The sequence below is a fragment of the Bufo bufo genome, chromosome 4 (genome assembly GCF_905171765.1).
Source record: "Bufo bufo chromosome 4, aBufBuf1.1, whole genome shotgun sequence".
Classification (NCBI taxonomy): domain Eukaryota; kingdom Metazoa; phylum Chordata; class Amphibia; order Anura; family Bufonidae; genus Bufo; species Bufo bufo.
The window spans coordinates 256,334,674-256,357,449 of NC_053392.1; the positions used below are offsets into that span (position 1 = coordinate 256,334,674).

General features: G+C 45.1%; 1 protein-coding gene and 1 long non-coding RNA gene across 2 annotated transcripts in view; both read left to right on the forward strand.

Moving 5' to 3' along the window:
- Positions 1–2,927: 2,927 nt before the first annotated feature.
- LOC120996917 lies at positions 2,928–13,485 on the forward strand. The gene is made up of 3 exons (XR_005777978.1): positions 2,928–2,938; positions 7,744–7,749; positions 13,283–13,485. It is a non-coding gene; the product is annotated as an uncharacterized LOC120996917 (long non-coding RNA).
- A 199-nt stretch (positions 13,486–13,684) lies between these two features.
- Positions 13,685–22,776, forward strand: part of DLGAP2 (DLG associated protein 2) — a 166,082-nt gene continuing 156,990 nt past the window's right edge. The window contains exon 1 of the mRNA XM_040426807.1: positions 13,685–14,704. Within this exon, the coding sequence (XP_040282741.1) occupies positions 13,700–14,704 (1,005 nt within the window). The 5' untranslated portion in view covers positions 13,685–13,699. The remainder of the gene's footprint in view (positions 14,705–22,776) is intronic.

The window sequence follows — 22,776 nt, forward strand, 5'->3', positions numbered from 1 at the left end:
CCCAGATGACATACCCTGAACCACGGAGCAAACTCACAAGCTATCGCGAGTAGCAAGTCGCTGCGACCTTCTCCTCCCAGACCTGTCTGGATCAGTCACAGTCGTGACAGTACCCCCCTTTCTACGAGGGGCCCCTGGACCCTCAAGACCAGGCCTCTCCAGATGGGAGCTATGAAAAGCCCGAATGAGTCTGTCCGCTTTTATCTCTGATGCTGGAACCCACATTCTCTCTTCGGAACCATAACCTTTCCAGTGCACCAGGTACTGAAGAGAGCGGCGAACATATCGTGAGTCAACAATCTTTTCTACCTGAAACTCAAGACTGCCATCAACAACCACCGGTGGAGGCGGTAGTGGCAATGGTTCAGGAGGTTCTACATATCTCTTAAGCAGAGATCTGTGGAAGACATTATGGATCCTTAGAGTCTGAGGTAGCTCCAGACGAAAAGCCACCGGGTTAATGATCTTAATTACGCTATAAGGACCAATAAATCTCGGACCTAATTTCCACGAGGGAACCTTCAACTTGATATTTCTGGTAGACAACCACACCAAGTCATTCACCCCAAGGTCCGGACCTTCAGAGCGCTTCTTATCAGCCGCACGTTTGTATTTACCACCAATTCTCTTCAAACTTTCTTGCACACTCTGCCACACTGAAGAAAGTGAAGAGGCAAATCGTTCCTCCTTGGGAATCCCAGATGGCCCCCCCTCACTAAACGTACAAAACTGAGGATGGAAACCATACGCACCAAAACATGGTGACTTATCGGTGGATTCTTGACGACGATTATTAATGGCAAACTCGGCTAACGGTAAATAAGATGACCATTCCTCCTGATTTTCGGAAACAAAGCATCTCAAATATGTCTCTAGGTTTTGATTGGTACGTTCAGTCTGACCGTTGGACTGTGGATGGAAAGATGAAGAAAACGACAGATGAACCCCTAAACGAGAACAAAAAGCTTTCCAAAATTTAGAAACGAATTGGGTACCACGATCCGAAACAATATCGGAAGGGACCCCGTGAAGCTTCACGATGTGGTCAATAAAACCTGAGCCAGTGTGTTAGCATTAGGCAATGCGGCAAGAGCAATAAAGTGCACCATTTTACTGAATCTGTCAACAACTACAAGAATAACAGTCTTCCCCGCTGATACTGGTAGATCCGTAATGAAATCCATTGACAGGTGCGTACAAGGCCTGTTGGGGATGGCCAGAGGTAAAAGACGCCCTGCCGGACGAGTATGATCTACCTTAGAACGAGCACAGGTAGCACATGCAGACACAAAATTCAACACCTCCTGGCGCCATTTAGGCCACCAGAACCGACGAGACACTAACTCAGAGGTTGCCCTACTACCTGGGTGTCCTGCCAATGTGGAGTTATGGTGTTCTTTTAGTATCTCCAGTCGTAAATTTTCTGGCACAAACAGTTTACCCGAGGGGCAGGAGGCCGGGGCGTCCCCCTGAGCTTCCAACACCCTCCCCTCCAAACCTGAGTGTAATGCAGAGACCACCACCCCCTTTTGCAAAATGGGCTCTGGTACCTCAACATCACCCCCTCCAGGAAAACTTCGAGACAATGCATCCGCCTTAGTATTTTTTGCCCCCGGGCGATAGGTTATTACAAAATTAAACCTAGTAAAAAATAACGACCACCGAGCCTGTCTATGGGTGAGATGTTTAGCAGACTCCAGATATAATAAGTTTTTGTGATCAGTAATCACCGTGACGGGATGAACCGCCCCCTCCAAAAAATGACGCCACTCCTCAAAAGCCAACTTAATAGCCAAAAGTTCCCTGTTGCCAATATCATAGTTCCTTTCTGCAGCAGACAATTTCTTCGAAAAGAAAGCACACGGACGCCATTCACCAGGGGACGGGCCCTGAGATAGTACCGCTCCAAACCTCCACCTCGGATGCGTCAACCTCTACAATAAAAGGAAGCGAGACATCTGGCTGTACGAGAATAGGGGCCGAGTTGAATCTCTCCTTCAGAGATGCAAAGGCAGTTTTGGCTGCATGTGACCATTTGGAAAAATCGGATCCCTTTCTGGTCATGTCCGTCAGTGGTTTGACCACCAAGGAATAGTTCTTTATAAACTTTCTATAAAAATTGGCAAACCCCAGGAAGCGTTGCAATGCCTTCAGGTTCTCAGGCAGATCCCAGTCTATAATCGCCCGGACTTTCTCTGGATCCATGCGGAAACCTGAATCTGACAACACATACCCCAGAAATAGCAGTTCTTTTAAGGCGAACTCACATTTTTCTAACTTAGCAAACAATTTGTTGGCCCTTAATATCTGCAGCACTTGTCTCACATGGATCTTATGTGTATCCAGATCCGGGGAATAGACCAGGATGTCATCAAGATATATCACAACAAATCTCCCGATAAGGTGACTAAAAATATCGTTGACAAAATGTTGGAATACCGCTGGCGCATTAGTAAGACCAAATGGCATGACCAGATTTTCATAATGCCCTTCCGGAGTATTAAAAGCCGTCTTCCACTCATCCCCCTCTTTGATGCGAACCAGGTTATAGGCTCCTCTGAGATCCATTTTGGAGAACCATTTAGCACCAGCAACCTGATTAAAGAGGTCGGGAATGAGAGGAAGAGGATAGGGATCTCGGATAGTTATCCGGTTTAATTCCCGGAAATCCAGGCAAGGACGTAGGCCCCCATCTTTCTTTTTAACGAAAAAGAACCCTGCAGCCACAGGTGAAGAAGAGGGTCTGATGTGTCCCTTAGCCAAACTCTCCGAAATATAATCTTTCATAGCCTTCCTCTCCGGGCCGGAAAGATTGTATAACCAGGTTTTAGGTAGTTTTGCCCCAGGTAATTAATCGGGCAATCATATGGACGATGAGGTGGTAACCCCTGACAACCCTTCTCAGAGAACACATCCATAAAATCTGACAGAAAGGCAGGTAAAGATGTTACAGAGAGTGTAGAGCACCTACTACTCAAGCAGTTGTCCTTACAATGTTCACTCCACTCCACAATCTCCCCGGCCTGCCAATCCACCACTGGATTGTGAGTCACCAGCCAGGGAAGCCCCAATACCATAGGAGCCGGAAGACCGTCCAGGACATAACAAGAGATATGCTCTTTATGGAGGTCCCCTACCTGCAGATGGATATTATGGATGATCTGAGTTAACTCTCTCTGAGTAAGAGGGGAGGAGTCGATGGCAAAAACAGGAATAGTTCTGCATACCGGTTCCGGAGTAAAACCCAGAGCCTGAGCAAACCGTGAATCCACCAAGTTGACCCCCGCCCCACTGTCCAAAAAGACGGAACAGATCTCAGTTTTATTGCCTGCCTCAACGGTAGCGGATAACAAAAACTGAGACATGCGTATGGAGGAAACGAATACGCCCAGACTGTTCTCCTCCGCACAATCTGGGGACTCTAGTTTTCCGGCGGCTCCTTTGTTTGTGGTCTCTTGGGTTCTGAGGGACAAACCTTTACAAAATGACCCCTCCCCCCCACAACGAAAACAAACCTCTGACCTACGGCGGAACTTAGGAGGATTCACCCGTCTAGTGGCGCCCCCTATTTGCATTGGTTCGACTGGACCATAAAAGACCGATCCCTGCCCTATAGAGGCCTCCGTAAAATTTAATAGTCTCTCCCTGAGTCGTCTGTCGATTCTTATGGACAGAGACATAGCAGCCTCAAGAGACCCAGGGACCTCGTATACCGCCAGCGCGTCTTTTAATTTTTCAGACAACCCCTGGCAGAACTGACTCCTAAGGGCCGAGTCGTTCCATAACGTATCAGTAGCCCACCTACGGAATTCGGAACAATATAGTTCAGCAGACCGGTTCTCTTGCCGAAGTCTACGTAGCTTAGACTCAGCCAGTGAGACCCTGTCCGGGTCATCATATACGAGACCCAGGGCTTCAAAAAACTCCTCCACTGATCGTAAGGCCGGAGAGTCTGATGGTAGGGAGAAAGCCCAAGCCTGCGGATCTCCTTGCAGGAGAGAAAATACAATACCCACCCGTTGTTCCTCACCGCCAGAGGATCTAGGGCGTAACCTGAAGAACAATTTGCAAGCTTCTCTGAAGGTTACAAATTGGTCTCTCCCTCCTGAGAACCTATCAGGTAAAGCCACTTTTGGCTCAGGAGTACCTTGGTTTCCCGTAGCAACGGTGGAATCCAAGGATTGCTGCTGCAGCACTGTTGCTTTTAATCCTGCCACTTCAAGGGATAACCCCTGTAATTGTTTCGCCAAAACCGAAACCGGATCAATAGTGGAACAGACAAAATACAAAGCAAAACAGCAAGCAGAAAAAAAAAAAAAAAAGGAAATGTCACTTTTTTTTAAACTTTTTTTTTAAAAGGCCAGATATACTGTCACGACCGCTATCCCAGCAGCAGTCGTGTCGCACCAAACGGAGGGGAAGGGGGACCCTTATCTAAGGATGGGAAATAGAATGGCCCCCCCTGACTAACCCTAAGCTGGCACCTGTCTGCCCTGATACCCTAGACGGGGTGTGAACCCGTGCGGCGAGCAGGATGCCTAAACCCTCAGTCGCCCTAACAAGACTGGACTGGGGAAAGGCCGATGGGAGCGCTAGTCACCATCACTCACGTCTAGGAAAACAACAGGGGAAGACAGCAACAAACAAACAACAGCAGAGATAGACTTATCCAGTCACGAGCAGAGAAGGCGATCCCAAACACGACAGTCCACGCTGGACAAGAGCTCCACAGCAACACCATCAAACGATCTCCTTCCAAGGTCAGAGTAGCACTGGAAGTAAGGACTATATCTGGCAATGACTGCAAGTGAAACTGAAACTAATATAGTAGCTGGGAGTGGCAGACAGGACTCACCTGAGAAGGATGCCTACAAACTCCCAGTCAGGACAAAAAGGTTCACAAGGCAAAACCCAGATGACATACCCTGAACCACGGAGCAAACTCACAAGCTATCGCGAGTAGCAAGTCGCTGCGACCTTCTCCTCCCAGACCTGTCTGGATCAGTCACAGTCGTGACACCTATATAGGGAATAGTCGTTAAATAACGATTTTAACAAGCCCAAAAAAAAAAAGGGGGTTTGGGGGTGACAGAAGCCCTTTAATGATCGCGCAAACTTATGTTCGCTCGTTCGCACACTTATTTGCGCCCTTTCTGTTGCCACGCTTATCCTCGTGGATGAAGAAACCTTTGTTCGACGGTCCCCATCCCTCCTGCCTCAGCCGGCGCCATTACACTGGTATCCTGCAGTAATACCAGGCCGGGCACAAATCAGCTACAGGTCGGGACGACCAGACCATCGTGCGAAAGTTTCTGCGCTATACGAACGCGCACTCAGTAATCACCAGCACACTGACACACCCTTTGTTTCACAAGACATTTAGCTAGAGAATTGATAACACATTGAGCATGCTCGACCTAACAAAAGCTCAGAACTACAGGTTGATGCCATGGTAATTTATGAGGAAACACAGTGGGTAGCAGAGGAAGAAAACTACTTTTATAAGTACTGAACGGTAAATATGTGAAATTTACATTATATTAGGTAACTATTGATGATGAATTAGTCTAAAACATAAATTTTATTTTTACCACTTTCTAGTCCCACAAGGGGACTTTGACAGGTGATCTTCTGATCGCTCACATAGTTAGCTGTACAATGTACAGTATGTAGTACAGTGTACTATATACTGTCAGTTGGATACTGAATGCAAAGACATTGGCACCCCTGAAATCGTATTTGCCTGAGAGAGGGAGCCCCTCCCTCCAAATCACTTACATGCTGTGGTTGCTATTGACCCCATCATCTAATGGGTTAAACATCCTGGATCAGCACTTCTGCTGATCCAGGCTATTAGAGCAGGATCCTGGCTTTCATGTGAGAGCCAAGCTCCTGCTCATTGCTGCAGTACTTAGAATAGGCCACTATAAAAAGGCGACACTGCCTAAGACCCATTATGGACCCCAGAAAAAGGTATATTGCTGATCACGACCAGGTTAAAGGGAACCTGTCATCAATTTTATGCTGAACTCACTTAGGACAGCATAAAGTAGTGACAGACACGCTGATTTCAGCGGTGTGTCACTCATAAGCTAAAAGTAAGTGGTTGCTGAGAACCAGCATCAGAATCATTGCAGCCCAGGCCTTGAAAAGAGTCAAATCTTCCTGAGAAGAGTCCTGGTTATTCCTAATCTCCTGCTCTCCTCGCCCATCTGCTGATGATTGACAGTTCTCTTCTAGGGAGAAAAGTAAGGAGACTGCCAATCATCAGCAGATGGACGGGAGAGCAGGAGATTATGAATAAACATGACTCTTCTCAGGTAGATTTGACTCTTTTCAAGGCCTGGGCTGCACTGATTATTATGCTGGTTCTCGGCAACCACTTACTTTTAGCTCATGACTGACACACCGCTGAAATCAGCATTTCTGTCACTACTTTATGCTGCCCTCAGTGAGATCAGCATAAAGTTGGTGACAGGTTCCCTTTAAGGGATGTTGTCCACTGCTTTTATTTTGATTTTATATTGACCATTATTTGATCAGTTGGGGCCCGACACCCCGCACTCCGCACCCCTGTTGATCAGCTGTTCTGAAGTAGCTCCAGTTCAGAAACTACACAGCTTTTTCCATTGTGTAGTAGACAGAGCTAGTCACTGCCATGCTGCTTCCAGGGAACTGCATGGGAGCAGTACTGCAGTAACCCTCTTGTCCAAAATGGATGAAGCTCTGTAGTCTTCATGCCGGAGTTCCAGAATAACTGATTGGCAATGGTATGTCAGATGCCCGTTGATCAAATGTTGATGGCCTATCCTGACATAAACCATCAATTTAATAGGACTGGACGTCCCTTTAAGTCTTTTGTACGCATTCATATTACAACTCTGTACAACTGTAACTGCTGTATAATAACTGTCATCCATGGGTCCATACTGTACAATTATACTGGTATGCCTCTGATTTTATGCAGATGTTTTTACAGATTCATACACTGTTAGTACAAACAAAATGTGCTGTGCTCAATTAGATGATATATCTCAGTAATTTGGTGCCATGCCATGAGACAGTACCTATGGCTTTGTAGTACAAGGCCGCAGGAACGTCATGTGTCATGAGATGCTTGCGTAAAGTTGTACCACACCACACGGTTACAGTTTGTATAGTTACAGTCCCACAAGTGGATGTTACACTATTGCATTGTGCTCCATTGGGTGCCTTTGTCAGAGATATTCTCTACTAGGATATCCTTCTAAAGGAGAATATCTCAGTATTACAGCATACCACCATGCAGCATGTCGCAATTTATTTTTATATGGAACGCAACAGAAAACTCTCCTCCATGTAAAATCAAATGTATACAGAGGAATAGTCAGGTCCAATGCAGTCTATGTACACCCAACTATGTTGCCTACAGCCCTGTACATAGTGCGCCATTTTTTTCATTAGTTGAACAGCAGCCAATGAAATAGTTACCAAAGACATAAAAGGAAAATTGGTAATAACCCTGGGTATACAGGCTTTGACCAGCTCCAAAAAGTTGGGTGTTTTTTTTGTGTTACATTTACTTTATTGCCATTTATACATTTCAGACCATAATCCATTTTAATCCATAGCAATTAACTGCAATGAAAGTGCAGTTCGTCAGCCATACCACGTGCTGCCACTCTTCTGCTGTATGTGTTACCATTATGTGAATACAAAAGTAGTAAGAATAAGAATAATTGTATATAAATATGCATTCTGTAGTTTCTTGTTTAATTGGATGCTGTGTCAGAGCAATAGGATTGGGTTCTGTATAAAGGATAACATGCTGCAATATTTTAAAATGGTGACTAAATGCCAAGATTATTGCTGCTGTGGAGGCCCTCTCTTTATCAATGTAATATCTAAGGATGTAAACATTAGGCTCATATTTGGCAGTATGGTGTTAGCAGTAGTTGCTCCTTCCTGAGAGCTAAGTGGTAAAGGAATACAGTGCATTTGGAAAGTCTTCAGACCCATTCACGTTTACTCATTTTGTTATGTTGCAGCCTTGTGATAAAATAAAAACAAAAACTGAAGTTTTACCCCATCAATCTGCACTCAATATCTGATAATGAGTAAGAAAAATACATTGTAGAAATTTTTGCTAACTTATTAAAAAGGTAAAACTAAAATTTTGCATGGATATAAATATTCAGACCTATGGCACTTGAAGTTTAGCCTCCAATTTCTCTTGATCATCTTTGAGATTATTCTATACCTTGATTGGAGTCAACCTGTGGTAAATTAATTTGATTGAGCATGATTTGAAAGACACATCTGTGTTTCTATAAGCTCTCACAGCTGATACTGCATATCAGAGAAAAAATAAAGCCATGAAGAGGAAGGAACTGCCTGTAGAGCTCAGGGACAGAATTGTCAGAAGGCAAAGATCTAGAGAAGGGTTCAAAAACATTTCTGCAGCACTGAAAGTTCCAAAGAGCACGTTGGCCTCTATACGTCTTAAATGGAAGAAGTTTGGAACAACCAGAACTGTTCTTAGAGCTGTCAATCCAACAAGTAAACAGGAAAGAAGGGCCTTAGTAAGAGATGTGACCAAGAACCCAATCGTCACTCTGGCTGAGCTCCTTGTGCATATGGGAGAAACTGATAGAAATAAGCCTCTCCTCAGTAAAACGCACTTGAAAGTCCACTGTCACGGTCCCTTCTGTGACAGATATCAGGAGATCAAGGAGACTGGCGGAGCATGGAGGAATCTAACAGCCACTTTGATTACTCTTTATTCAGTGTTTGTGACCTCATCCCCTGTTTTAGGTGTAGCTTAGTACTCATTATCCTATCCTATTTAGTGTTGCCCCACCCTTCTGACTGTGCACTAGATAGCTTCATTTGGGTTTGGCTGAGCAGGTGTGAGGTGTCGTCTCTGGTGTTCCTGCTAGTCCATCACTACAGATGCGTTTGTTTGTGTTTTGTTTTCCCTTTCTTGCTTGTTGTTACTAGGCCTCAGGGAGACGCCTGTTCCTTCATCGGGGAAGGAATTGGTTGCCTCAGCCCTGATAATATTCTTAGGGCTTTCTAGGGTCCCCAGGGTCCCAGGTTCTAGGGTATGGGCATTTCTACCTTCAAGGGGTGCCCATACGGTTAGGAGTCAGGGCCAGGAGTAGGGATACTAGGAGGTGACCTTTTCCTGTCCCTAGTGTTGAACCCTAGTGACTTTCCCTTTCCCTCCTGGTTGTCAGTTTGGGGTTTCCTCCTATACCTCATCCATGACATCCACCTGGAGTTTGCAAAAAAAGCACCTAAAAGACTCTCAGACTGGGAGAAACAAGAGCCTCTGGTCTGATGAAATCAAGATTGAACTTTTTGGCCTCAATTTTTTTAGAGTCATATCTAGAGGAAACCAGGCACTGTTTATCATCTACCCAATATTATCCCTACAGTGAAGCATAGTGGAGGCAAGATCATGCTGTGGGGATGTTTTTTAGCAGCTAAAAGGTTACTTTTCAGGGTTGAGGGAAAGCTGAATGGAGAAAAGTACAGATATATTGCTAATAAAAACCGGATCCAAAGTAAATTGGACCTTAGACTGGGCTGAAGTTTCCCCTTCCAACAAAACAATGATCCTTTCCACACATCCGAGAAAACACTGGAGTGGCTTAGGGACAACTCTATGAATGTCTTTGAGTGGCCCAGTCACAGCCCTGACTTGAACCCGATAGAAATCTCTGAGGAGACCGGAAAATCTATTCTATTGTCTATTCTAGTCTATTGACAGTCCCCATCCAATCTGACAGAGCTTAAGAGGATCTGCAAAGAATAATGACAGAAAATCCCTGAATCCAGGGGTGCAAACATTGTGGCATCATACCCAAGAAGAATGGAGGCTGTAATCACTGCCAAAAGGGCTTCTACTAAGTACTGAGTGAAGGGTCTGAATACTTATGTCAATGCAAGATTTTATTTTTTCCTTTTCAATAAATTACCAAAGATTTTGAACTTTCAGTTTTTATTGAGTGCAGAATGATAGCGAAAAACTAGATTTTTAAAATGTTTTGCTCAAGGCCGCAACATAAGAAACAAACTCGGACTGGTGCACAGGGAAACAGGGGGAGCCACTGGTGGGTCACTGAACATAGTGGGTCCCAAGTCCCTTAACCCTTGCATAGGTGGCACATGGCACAACATACTGACTGCAATACATACAGAGAGGTAGCCTACAGGATATCAACCAGGCTAGATGTCCATATAAAAAACTGGGTAGATTATTTAAGAAACTAACCTGTTTATTATTATAGACACATCAGGTGGCTGAGATGACTTGTAGATAAACAGTTAGGCCACAAAGCACCCTCTTTCTCCAGGGACCTGCCGTCTCAAAATCATTGGCAGATCCCACAATCAATCATCTTTAGCATCTTGTTGCTGTCTGTCGCTGTGCAAGTAGGTAGCATTTGTATGTAGTTATACAGTGGGACCATTTAATGAATTTTAATGGTGGGCCCTAGTCATCTCAGTCCAACACTGATAACAAAATGTGAAAAAAGTAAAAGCACGGTAGAAAGGTTACTCAACATATCAGCACAATTCTTGATCTCTTTCAGTTTGATCATTTTCTTCGGGCCCTGCAGTTCTGAAAAAATTAAAGCCTATGATTTTCTTGTCACATTTTCTTTCCCTTGCTTTGAGAATCATTTTAAAAATAACAGATCGTATACTGGTTTATACCAGACAAACATTTTGGAAAGGTTAACTGATACAACTTCCCAGCTATAATGCCACAATGATACAGTTATCAATGTTGAGATTTGTTTTGAAGGTTATAAAACACTGGTTAAGAAATGAATGTTAAATAGCCAGGCCAGTCAATCTTGTTTGGTTAGTAAAGAAAAAATATTTTCCCTCTGTAATTCTGTGATTTAAAAATGCCATTTTCAGGAAGAAAAAAATCACAGTGTATATAACTGACTATTTCCTACAGACGTGTGGTCCTATTATAGTCACAGGAAACAGCTAAATTGTAGCTGGTCGTTCAGACCATGGGGGTTGGTGGTTTTAAGTTTGAATATCCACCAGCATTCTCTCTAAACGGATCCTCCAGAGAGAATGCTGGTGGATATTCAAACTTAAAACCACCAACCCCCATGGTCTGAAGGACCAGCTACAATTTAGCTGTTTCCTGTGACCCGGAACGATGCCTTTCACCCAATAGTGCTCTCTGCCCACGTACAAGATTGGGTGATCAATCGAGCGGAATAAGGGGCAACCATATCATCTTCATATGCCCCTTTCCACTATCTATTCACCCTTTTACCTTCAAGCTCCCCCCTTTTCTCCTACTTACGTTATGCTTTATTAATAATCATTTATTGCTCAATATTCACTTTCCCTATCTAGATCCATAGGTTTGACTGTCAATAATGTCCCTTTTCGGGTCCTATGCAGGAGGGGACGCTTATTGACCCCTCCAGCCCTAGCACGAGTGTAGTTGCAGGAGCGGATTTGGTTTAACTAATAGCTCCTCCCACTCCAGCTACTTTACATTGACAGCCCGTGCTGCGCTTTGCCCCGAGGACGCCCCTACGTCGTGACGTCTGTGAGGCTGCGCTTTGTATGGGCTACCCTACAAGCTGGTGCGCATGCGCTAATGGATACGGAGCGTGCCGCATCACGTGACATATGCATAGTCATGTGAACGGCGGCTACGTCTACGCGCATGCGCAAACCAACATCATCCCTCCCCTTCCATTTAAATCATACAGCGCGCTTAGTCGCGCTGTCAGACACCGGCAGGCCGGCAGCACATTCCTCCGCTCTGCCGCACTCCCTGGTAAAGGCCACACACGCTCCAAGGAAACAGTAAGTAACTATCTTGACATGCTACTAGAATGTGCCGTAGCTAGTCCCTCACCCAGATTGGATTCCTTTTGATGTTTTCCACTCTACAGGTGCCTAGGTTGAATAGGACCAAAACGTCCTTCTAAGTCTGCGCCACTACAATTTCCCCCCCCTCCCCTCTGTCTAAACCATATAGTTGTTGTAGGAGTGGGGGTTCTCCCTCTATCTAAGACCCTTGTCCTCTGATGAGTTATGGGGTCTTCCACAGTTAGAGGCTTTTTCCTTTAGATGCAGATATATTCCCATATGAAACGCGTAGGGGCATCGAGTATATCGCCATATAAGCTTTTCACCACCTTTACCTTTTGATACACCCCGGGTCCATCTTCCCTGCCCCTAACAGGGCCACTTTCCCTATCCCTGACAGGGCCACCTAGGGTAATTAATTTAGGGTCAGGTTCCGGACGGGGCCACCCCTTGCGAGGCTTACTTTAGGGCACAACAGGCCAAGTAGGGCATAAACAAGGATAGATTGTCCCTGTGGCCCTCCATCACAGAGTAACCACCCACCGAAGGATTCGTTCAAGCTTAAGAACCACCTCTGTTTGTGTACCGCACGAGTGGGTCCAGATTGTCCTCCACTGGTAAGACCTACCATTTTCTTTGCCTATTGGCATGTCTACAGACCTTTAGGCACACTGCCGTGGTCTTAACTTTATTTATGTTTATTGGTCTATCAGTCCCACTTCCGCCCTGTTCAGAGGCGGCATTGTGGACTCGACCAAAGGCGACTTGGCACACTGGGTGTGGATTACCCTGCATTTTCATAGTGGATCTGTGAAGCACTCTGGTTTTTGGGTTCCAACCAGTTGGTAGCGTGCGGGAGAGCCGCACACTGAAAATCAGGCGCCCTAAATCCTGCAGTGGGCGGCTGTGGATTGCCCTGGACAAAACAGTCCACCAGGTGACACGTTTGTTCTGTGGGCTTTATGTGGTATGAATTAACCCCAGGACTCTGCACAGTGTTATTTTTGCTTTATTGCTTTTTTGTGTGAATAAACACTGAACTTTTGCTTTATTACCGTGTTCTTGCCTCTGTACTGTGTCCGCTTACCCTGCCTACCAGAGCAAATCCCTACAAAACATGCTGACCCACTAGGCTTTTATACAATAATTTGCAGAATAATCGAAGGGTTAAAGCGGAAATTCTTTTGAAATTGTGGCTATGTTTCATTTACATTTTTATCAGCTTGGCAATATGGATATGTATAAGAGTATAAAAATGACATGAAGTGTATTAAAGAAGCTCTCCCACAAAAATCTTTATTCTCTGAAATGTACATGATGTAAACTGTAGTAAAGGTAGTTTTCTTACTAGTGACTGTATTTGTGAGTGTTAATCTCCCTTCTGATCCTCAGCTGACTCTCTAAATAACATTTAGCATTTTATGTGTAGACAGGAAGCAAGTTTGTATTCCTATGGGAGCCTCAATGTCAGTCTCATAGGAATGAATAGGGAAATAACTGATTTCCTGTCTCAGTTGGAGAGGCAGAGTGTTGATCACATGACACAGCTGAGGATCACAAGGGAGGTTATAACTCACAAATACAGTCACTGGTAAGAAGATTACCTTCACTACAGTTTACATCATGTACATTTCTAATAGATCACAGAATATACATTTTTGTGGTAGTGAGTGTGACTTTAAGTAAAACATGTTCATAGAAAAATGTTTTCTTACTCTACCTATAATTTTTTAAGCAAATGCTACAAATATTTTGCTATGCTTATATTGCTTTGCCTTTTATTTCAGACCAACAGCAATACGCATGGTCACCTTCCCAGCACTTCAATGAAGAAAAATATTCTCCCGCCCTTAGGAATATGAAAGGATTATCTGGTAGCAGGAATCAATCACAGTTATGCGCCAGTCATACTTGTGGCTTAGCATCTCCTGAGGATTGTGAACATGTGCATGATCATGGGCACCATGGGCAAGAAACTAGGCAATCATATCTACTTAGTCCTACAGAGAGCTGTCAAATGGACCACCACCGTTGCTCCCCAAGGAGTTCCATTCATTCTGAATGCATGATGATGCCTGTGATGATGAGCGATCACATGTCAAGTAGCACTTTTCCAAGAATGCACTATAATTCCCATTACGAAACCCGTGATGACTGTGCTGTCTCACATACTAGTAGTAGTAAAATTAACAGAATTCCTGCAAACTTACTGGATCAATTTGAAAAACAACTTCCTCTACACCGAGATGGATTTCACACGTTACAATATCAGAAGACATCCACCGCTACAGAACAAAGAACAGAAAGCCCAGGAAGAATACGTCACCTTGTTCATTCTGTACAGAAACTTTTCACTAAATCCCACTCTTTAGAAGGATCATCAAAAGGCAATGTAAATGGTACAAAAGGAGACAGTCGTGGAGATGACCACCATCATGGCCATTATTCAAAGCATAGCAAAAGGAGTAAAAGTAAGGAAAGAAAACCAGACAGCAAGCATAAGTCTGGGATGACAGGGTGGTGGAGTTCGGATGATAATTTGGACAGTGATAGCACTTACAGAAACCCTAGTGTAATGAATAGACATCATGTAGACCATATATCTCATTGTTATCCTGAATCTCTGCAGGGACACTTTGGAGATCTTTCCCTTAAAACTTCTAAAAGTAACAACGATATGAAATGTACAGCATGTGAAGGTCTTTCAATGACCCCAGAAGGAAAATATATGAAAAGGAGCTCCTGGTCGACCCTTACCGTAAGTCAAGCAAAAGAAGCCTATCGAAAATCATCCCTTAATTTGGATAAACCTCTAGTCCATCAGGAAATAAAATCTTCCTTGAGACCATGCCATTACCTTCAGGTAAGGTACATAATGATGGGTGCCACTTTAACAGTTAATGCATGAATGACAGTTTTTTTTATATATTAGCTTCTTATACTTGAAAGACTTTAACCTTTGTGTGGTTGAATTTTCATGCAGGCATAGCATTATGAATTTATAGTGAGTTTTATAAAGGAACCCTTTATCATGTTTTGTTTTTTTTTAAGTTGAAGGATGGCATTTAAAATCATTGCAATGAAAAGTAATCTTTTTTTCTGTAAGCAAAGCCTGAACGGTTTTGGAAAATAAGAAATTTTACTTGTTAGGGTCCATTCACACGTTCGCAAAATGGGTCCACATCCGTTCCGCAATTTTTGCGGAACAGGTGCGGACCCATTCATTTTCAATGTAGCCGGAATGTGCTGTCCGTATCCGCATTTGCGGATCTGCACTTCCGGATCCGCACTTCCATTCTGCAAAAAAAAGGACATGTCCTATTCTTGTCCGCATTTGCTGACAAGAAAAGGCATTTTCTATGAGAGTGCCGGTGATGTGCGGTCCACAAAATGCGGAACGCACATTGCCAGTGTCTATGTTCTGTGGATCTGCAATTTGCGGATCCGCAAAACACATAGGGACGTGTGAATGGACCCTTTGGCTGCTTTCACATCAGCGCTTTAGCTTTCCATTCTTCTGCTCTGTTTTAGGAGCAGTAGAACAAAAATGACTGAAGTGCCGTATTCGGCACTTAACAGATGTGAACGGAGCCTACATGCACGACTTTTGTCTCTGCTACAAAAACTTTCTCCAGACCGTAAACTAACAAATCCCATTATGGTCAATGGGGTCCATAGGCTCTGTTCGCTTCTGTTAAGTGCTGAATCTGGCACTTCCATTATTTTTGTTCTTCTGCTCCTGAAACAGAGCAGAAGAACGGAAAGCTTAAGCACTGATGTGAAAGCAGCCTTACATGAAATAACTTTTTGGTCAACCATTATATTGTTTCAAGTGGTTGTCCATTTTCTGGTTACCATTGACTAATGTGTATGTAAGATGATTATATGGTACTTATATTTTCTTTATTTCATAAGGCATTCCCCCTTGTTTGTCAAGTTTTTTGTACTGTCCACACAGAGGTCTTGTCCATACAATGGCTGCTTATGGAAGGTCAAGTGACCAGGCAAGTCACCTCCATGTGATGTCTCCTTTATTAAAATACACTGTACCTGCCATCTGCACGTGCACTGTTGGGAATTTAGTGCAGGTCCAGTGTGTTAGAAGAGTCATTTGGAGGTCATTTGCCTGGTCACATGACCCTTTATCAGCATCCATCTTATGGACAGCAAAAAAAGACTTTCCTAATAAGGGGGGCTTGGCTTATGAAATATAACACTTTCTTGAATTCCTATAGAGATGAATGGAGCGGCAGTGCACATGCTCCACTGCCGCCACATTCATACTGGAAGACACAGAACCCCTGTTCAGTAGGGGACCAACCTTTGGGATACCTACTGATTTGCAAATTCCTAAGCTCCTCTTCTGCCATCCAAGATGCCTGCACTGCTTCTCAGACTAACTTGTGCATATTGTGTATTTGATAGCCCAAGACACTCACTGCTTTCCTTGGATTGGCCAACACTACTAACATGAATTGGATTGGCCAGCACTGCTCTCATGAAAAGTACTGGCCAATTCAAGAGCAGGGCTGGATAAGTAGGAAGTGTCTTGGGCTACCAATTGAACAGTTTAACTCCGATCTGAGAAGCAATGTAACCATCTTGGATGGCAGATGAAGAGCCCAGGAATTTATGGATCTGCAGCTAAAAATATGTAGGGGGCACCAGGTAAGTGGTCTATTCGTTCTCCAGTCAATTTTTTTCATGAACTTGGGGTCATTTTAACTTTTTACTAAATACATAAGTCTGAACCACAAAGAAGAACAAAACCAATGCAATATTGTAGTAAACTACTGTGTCATAGTTACAGCATTCCTTTTCACATATAATACTCAAATACACCCATTTTATATTTATTCCTGTGAATGGATCCCTTTTTCCAATACCAACAGAGAATTCACTTGATGCATGAAGAATGTTCAGTTTTTTTTTATAATGCAGCAAGTGCCATGAGTTTAGATTTCGACTCTCACAACAAGTTTTTAGGTGTTACATGTATAAGTGTAAAAAAAAGTATATCTTTCATCTTGATCTGGAGGATTGCTTTAAGTTTCAATTTTCTCACCCCCTGTGTGATGTCTATTGAAATCTTGTTAGGACAACAAGATCAGCGGTATCATCGTTTTTTTCTGCTGTGTTAGCTTTTCTTAGATTATAGTGAATTCTTCCATACGCATGAGTCAGCTTTAGTAATTGACATTTAGACCAAAAATACATCATCGTTAAGAAAAGTAGAAGTAAGTCACGTTGTTTTTCTATGTACTCTCTGGCAATACAAGCTATTCAGGGAAAATGCATTAACTCCAGATGAGACAATGAATAGAAAAAATTACCTTTTTATGTGGCAGTAACGTTATACCAGTAGCACAGTTTGCTTGCATACAAACCGGAGGAGAATTACAGAATTTCATATAATAAAAAAGGCAGCATGCTCTTTTCCTTTTGCCAATAGGAATATTAAGCAAGTAAAATAAATGCAAAAAATACATAAGAACATTGTGGAGACTTTTATGTTTCATCTCATAGATGTTTTACCTCTTCTTTACAATTGTAAAGTTCGAATTCTGAACACCTGTATAAATGCATAACCCATGTAAAGTTCAGATTGTGAACCCCCATAAAGCTCAAATAAAGTAAAGGAAGCAGGAGTTCCAGAATGTAATATAAGCTGACTTTATTCACCACAAGCACACAGCGTTTCGACTCTGACAATGTTCCTTTCTCGAGCTGAAATGTTACTTCACTCCTTATTTGATGTGTTCCAAAGGATTGATCCCGTCCCTGCAGTAACGTGCATTATGCATACAGCGTTGTTCAGGAGAGTGCCATATGCATTATTGGTGACTTTGTGCCTGTAAATAGTGTTGAGCGACTCAAGCTTCGGATCCAAGATCCAAAGTCGATTCATTCAAAAAGTCATTTGAATGCTGTACGGAGATTATTCTCTGTACAGCATTCAAATGTATGGGCTCCAGCAAGGGATATTCGTTATCACAGTAATTCTTGCAGGACTTCAGTGAATAACTTCAAACTTCAATTATTAAACTTGAAAACCATTTTAAAACTTGGATCTGAAGTTGGCTTCAGTACCGAGGTACCAGCCGGTTATCGCGAGACTTCGGTCATAAAAAATTTCACCTTGCCTGAGCCCATACATTTAAATGCTGTACGGAGACAGATCTCTGTACAGCATTAAAACGAAGTTTTGAACTAATCGACTTCGGATCTTGGATCCGACGCTCTAGTCGCTCAACACTACCTGTAAAGCTCGGATTGTAAACCCCTGTAAATTGCTTATTTTATGAAGTTTTGTGTTGCTGATCTACGGAGTAGAGCAATCATGCTAAGATATGAGGTCTAAGTGCTAAGACCCCAGCTGATCAGTGAAAACAAGGAGAGAGACGTGCTCACTCTTCTCATTGCAGGAGATGGACTCAATAGAAAGTCTGTGGTCTATTGAGCCTGTCTCGTGCAGTGAGGACTCAAACAAAACAATAGCTGATCTTGGGGAGACTAACCACAAAAAACACTGTGGAGTCTCAACACAGCAATCCAAAGTGCAAAGCTCCTTGGGAAACAGTAACATGCAAAATAACAGTGGAGCCCCAGTTATGGGTCTACAACACCATGAAAGCTAGAAATTCCTCCAGAGAAGGTAAACCAAGCAAAGGGGTGCCTCCATTATATAGATCACCAGATCCACCATATTAGGTGGCCCCTATGTCAAGATCCAGCTCTTTTACAAGCCTTAAGGATGTGACAGGGGAAGACCTAAGCCAGTTATCCATCCACAGACAGCTGTTTTGGGGTGTTGCCCTTCATCAGTGTGGAGTAGGATTCTGGCTAACCGGGAGCAATGCCTTGGAGACTACTCAAACAAAACAATAGCTGCTCTTAGGGAGACCAGCTACAGAAAGCACTGTGGAGCCTCATTTAAGAGTCTCGACACAGCAATCCAAAGAGCAAAGCTTCCTGGGAATCAGTGATATGCAAAATAACCATGGAGCCCATGCAATGAGGAGAGAGAACTGTCACGGCCAGGCCCATGTCCGTGACTTCTTACCGCATGCAGTTGCCGGCGGTTTTGCATGGGTCTTCAACCACGGGTGAGGGCCGCTTGTCTGTGGCCTCACTTGTGGTTGCCGCGGGCAACCAGTGTTGGGGTTTAGCAGCAGAGCAGCCTGAGCGTTGCTAGGCAGCTTGCTGCCCTGGCATGCGGTCACACCTAGCAACCTTTTTGTTAGGTGTGTGTGTTGTGTGCACTGTGTTGTATGTTATTGTGTGCACTTTCCCTTATGTATGTGTGTTTCCCTTCTGTGGCGTTGGAAGGGTTAACTTCCTTCCCAGTCTGGGTGTGATGTCACTGGGTGTGTCTTACCTTTGGGTGTGGCCACTTTGGCCTATATAAACCCTCTCTCTAGCAGGGCTCAGTAGGCTGCTTCAGTCTTGCTAGCTGAAGCAGTCTCCTGTGCTTTCCATTCCTCTGTGAGAGCCACCACTGTGGTCATAGGTTTTAGTTCAGGTTTTATGTCTTATTAAGTTTATGCTTACCTGTATGTGTCATGTCTGGGTGATGGTCTGTTGGGATTTTCCTTTGTTGGTTTGTGCAGCTAATGGTTCTGGTTTCTCTGTCAGGGATCCAGTCAGCAAGGCTGTGGCAGGTTGGTTGAGCTACTGAGTTCACCTGCCATTTCCATTAGTCTGTTTGTGTTTCCCCTTTTTCCCAACAGCTTGGCCGTTGAGACTCCTGCTCCTCCGTGCCTAGGAGGAGTAGGTCGTCTTACCCTGACTCCTAGCGCAGGGACTGGACGGAGGGTGAGTTAGGGATCCGAGGTTCCTGCGCATGGGTCCTCCTACCTTTAAGGTCGGCCCATGCAGTTAGGAGTTAGGGTCAGGGTAGGGACGCTGTTAGGAGGTGACCTGCTCCCTATCCTGTTCTCCTGGGTCAAGCAGCCATACCACCACCTGGCTACACACGGCTGAGGATTTCCCCCATCCTCAGCCGTGACAGTATGACCACAGCGGCTTCTCGCGTGGCGTTTCCCTTTGAAAGAGGGTAAAGCATGCACCGCTATCTGCGGATGGGGTGCATGCGCGTTCTCCGGAGGGAGAGCGTTATGGGGCTTTCACCATTTACGGCGCGGTGAGTGGCATTCCCCGCCATTCCTTGCTCACCGTGTCCGTGTTGGTGTCCCCTTTTGTTTGTCTTTCCCCTCCCCCCCTCCCATTGTTTTCTAAGCCTCACCAACCTTCCCCTTTTTTGTTGGGAGGGGCTTTGAGGGGTGGGAGTATGTTCCCTCGAAAGAGGGTGAAGCATGTACCGCCGTCTGCGGAAGGGGTACATGCGCGCTCTTCGGAGGGAGAGCGTTCTGGGGGTTTCGCCTCTGAGGGCGCGGTGAGTGGCGTTTCCCCGCCATCCCTTCACCGTTGCCTCGTTTGGCGTCCCCCTGATTTTATTACACGTGGTATGTGTTTGGTGTGTGGTCTGCACGCCTTCGGAAGAGGGTGCAGCATGCAGTGCCATCTTCTTGTGGCCTGCATGCGCGTTCTCCGGAGGGAGAGCGTCCCGGAGGGATCACCGTTAACGGCACGGTTGGTGGCTTTTCCCCGCCACCTTTCCTTCCGTGTCCGTATTGGTGATCCCTCATCCCTCTCCATGTTCCCATCTCTGGTCGTTTGCTGGCAGCTCCCCGTGTGTGGTCCGGCTGCGTGCTGGTTAGGAGGGTCTGCTGGCAGCGACTAGAGTGGGGACGTTAGTGGAGAGTCCCCTCGTCCACTCTCTGTGGTTCCATTCCCTTGTCGCTGGTGCGGGCTGCAGGCCTCGTCGGACTGGCTAGTGTGAGCTGGGAGAGGATGCAGCTGACAGTGACCCCCTGGGAACCATGTCCTGAGAGTGGACGTCTCCTTCTCCCATCCCCTTGTGTGAGTCCCTCACCAGTTTCCTTTTTTTGGTGGGGGGGCTTTGAGGGGTGGGAGTGTCACGGCCAGGCCCATGTCCGTGACTTCTTACCGCATGCAGTTGCCGGCGGTTTTGCATGGGTCTTCAACCACGGGTGAGGGCCGCTTGTCTGTGGCCTCACTTGTGGTTGCCGCGGGCAACCAGTGTTGGGGTTTAGCAGCAGAGCAGCCTGAGCGTTGCTAGGCAGCTTGCTGCCCTGGCATGCGGTCACACCTAGCAACCTTTTTGTTAGGTGTGTGTGTTGTGTGCACTGTGTTGTATGTTATTGTGTGCACTTTCCCTTATGTATGTGTGTTTCCCTTCTGTGGCGTTGGAAGGGTTAACTTCCTTCCCAGTCTGGGTGTGATGTCACTGGGTGTGTCTTACCTTTGGGTGTGGCCACTTTGGCCTATATAAACCCTCTCTCTAGCAGGGCTCAGTAGGCTGCTTCAGTCTTGCTAGCTGAAGCAGTCTCCTGTGCTTTCCATTCCTCTGTGAGAGCCACCACTGTGGTCATAGGTTTTAGTTCAGGTTTTATGTCTTATTAAGTTTATGCTTACCTGTATGTGTCATGTCTGGGTGATGGTCTGTTGGGATTTTCCTTTGTTGGTTTGTGCAGCTAATGGTTCTGGTTTCTCTGTCAGGGATCCAGTCAGCAAGGCTGTGGCAGGTTGAGCTACTGAGTTCACCTGCCATTTCCATTAGTCTGTTTGTGTTTCCCCTTTTTCCCAACAGCTTGGCCGTTGAGACTCCTGCTCCTCCGTGCCTAGGAGGAGTAGGTCGTCTTACCCTGACTCCTAGCGCAGGGACTGGACGGAGGGTGAGTTAGGGATCCGAGGTTCCTGCGCATGGGTCCTCCTACCTTTAAGGTCGGCCCATGCAGTTAGGAGTTAGGGTCAGGGTAGGGACGCTGTTAGGAGGTGACCTGCTCCCTATCCTGTTCTCCTGGGTCAAGCAGCCATACCACCACCTGGCTACACACGACTGAGGATTTCCCCCATCCTCAGCCGTGACAAGAACACATTATGTGAACGCTTCTCTCTCCTCATTTTTAGTGATCAGTGGGTGTCTCAGCACTCAGACCTCCACCGAATAAAACCTTTGATAGGTTTTATGTGCTGTAGCTCCTTGCATAACCGTGTTGGTGTGGAGGAAAACTGTAAAAGGTATACAAAATTAGCACTATGGTCAGTCAGTCCTGGCATTCAGACTACCAGTGATCAGAGAGTGATGACATATTCTAGTGAAAGGGGCAGACATATGATATATGGAAGGGGCCCAGTAGGTATCAATCTAAAAGTTTTCTACTCTCTATTAGGGTTCATGCACACGACCGTATGCCCTCCGAGACATATGGTCTGTGATCGGGCCATATGTCCCGGAGCGGCATACATCATGTGCACGGGAGCACACAGCATCATAGGTTACTATGATACTGTGCGCATCGGGCCACCCGGTGGGCTATTGTCCTGCACTCATATGATCATATAAGTGCAGGACAATAGTCCCACGGGCGACCCGATGCGCAAGGTATCATAGTAACCTATGATGCTGTGTGCACGATGTATGCCGCTCCGGGACATATAGCCCGCTCACGGACCGTATGTCTCGGAGGGCATACGGTCGTGTGCATGAGCCCTTAGGCTGAGATCTGGAGCAAATGCCAGCTGTCAGCCAGACAAAAAACATAGACATTACACATATATACACTCACATTACACAAAAATATATTTAAATACTACACATATACATACATATAACATACACATTGCACATACTACACACATACTGTACATCCACATTATAAGCATATAGCAGCTGTACTTCCTGCCTCTTTGCACTCTCTCTCCCTCCCTATTTTGTCTGGATAGAGCTGCTTCCTGGATCAAGTTGCAACAGTCAGTAAGAAGCTCTGGGTATTGTAACATTCCATGCAGACAGAAACGAGCGGTGGAAGGCAGAACTTCCAGAGACCCACATCATGTGCACCCCATACA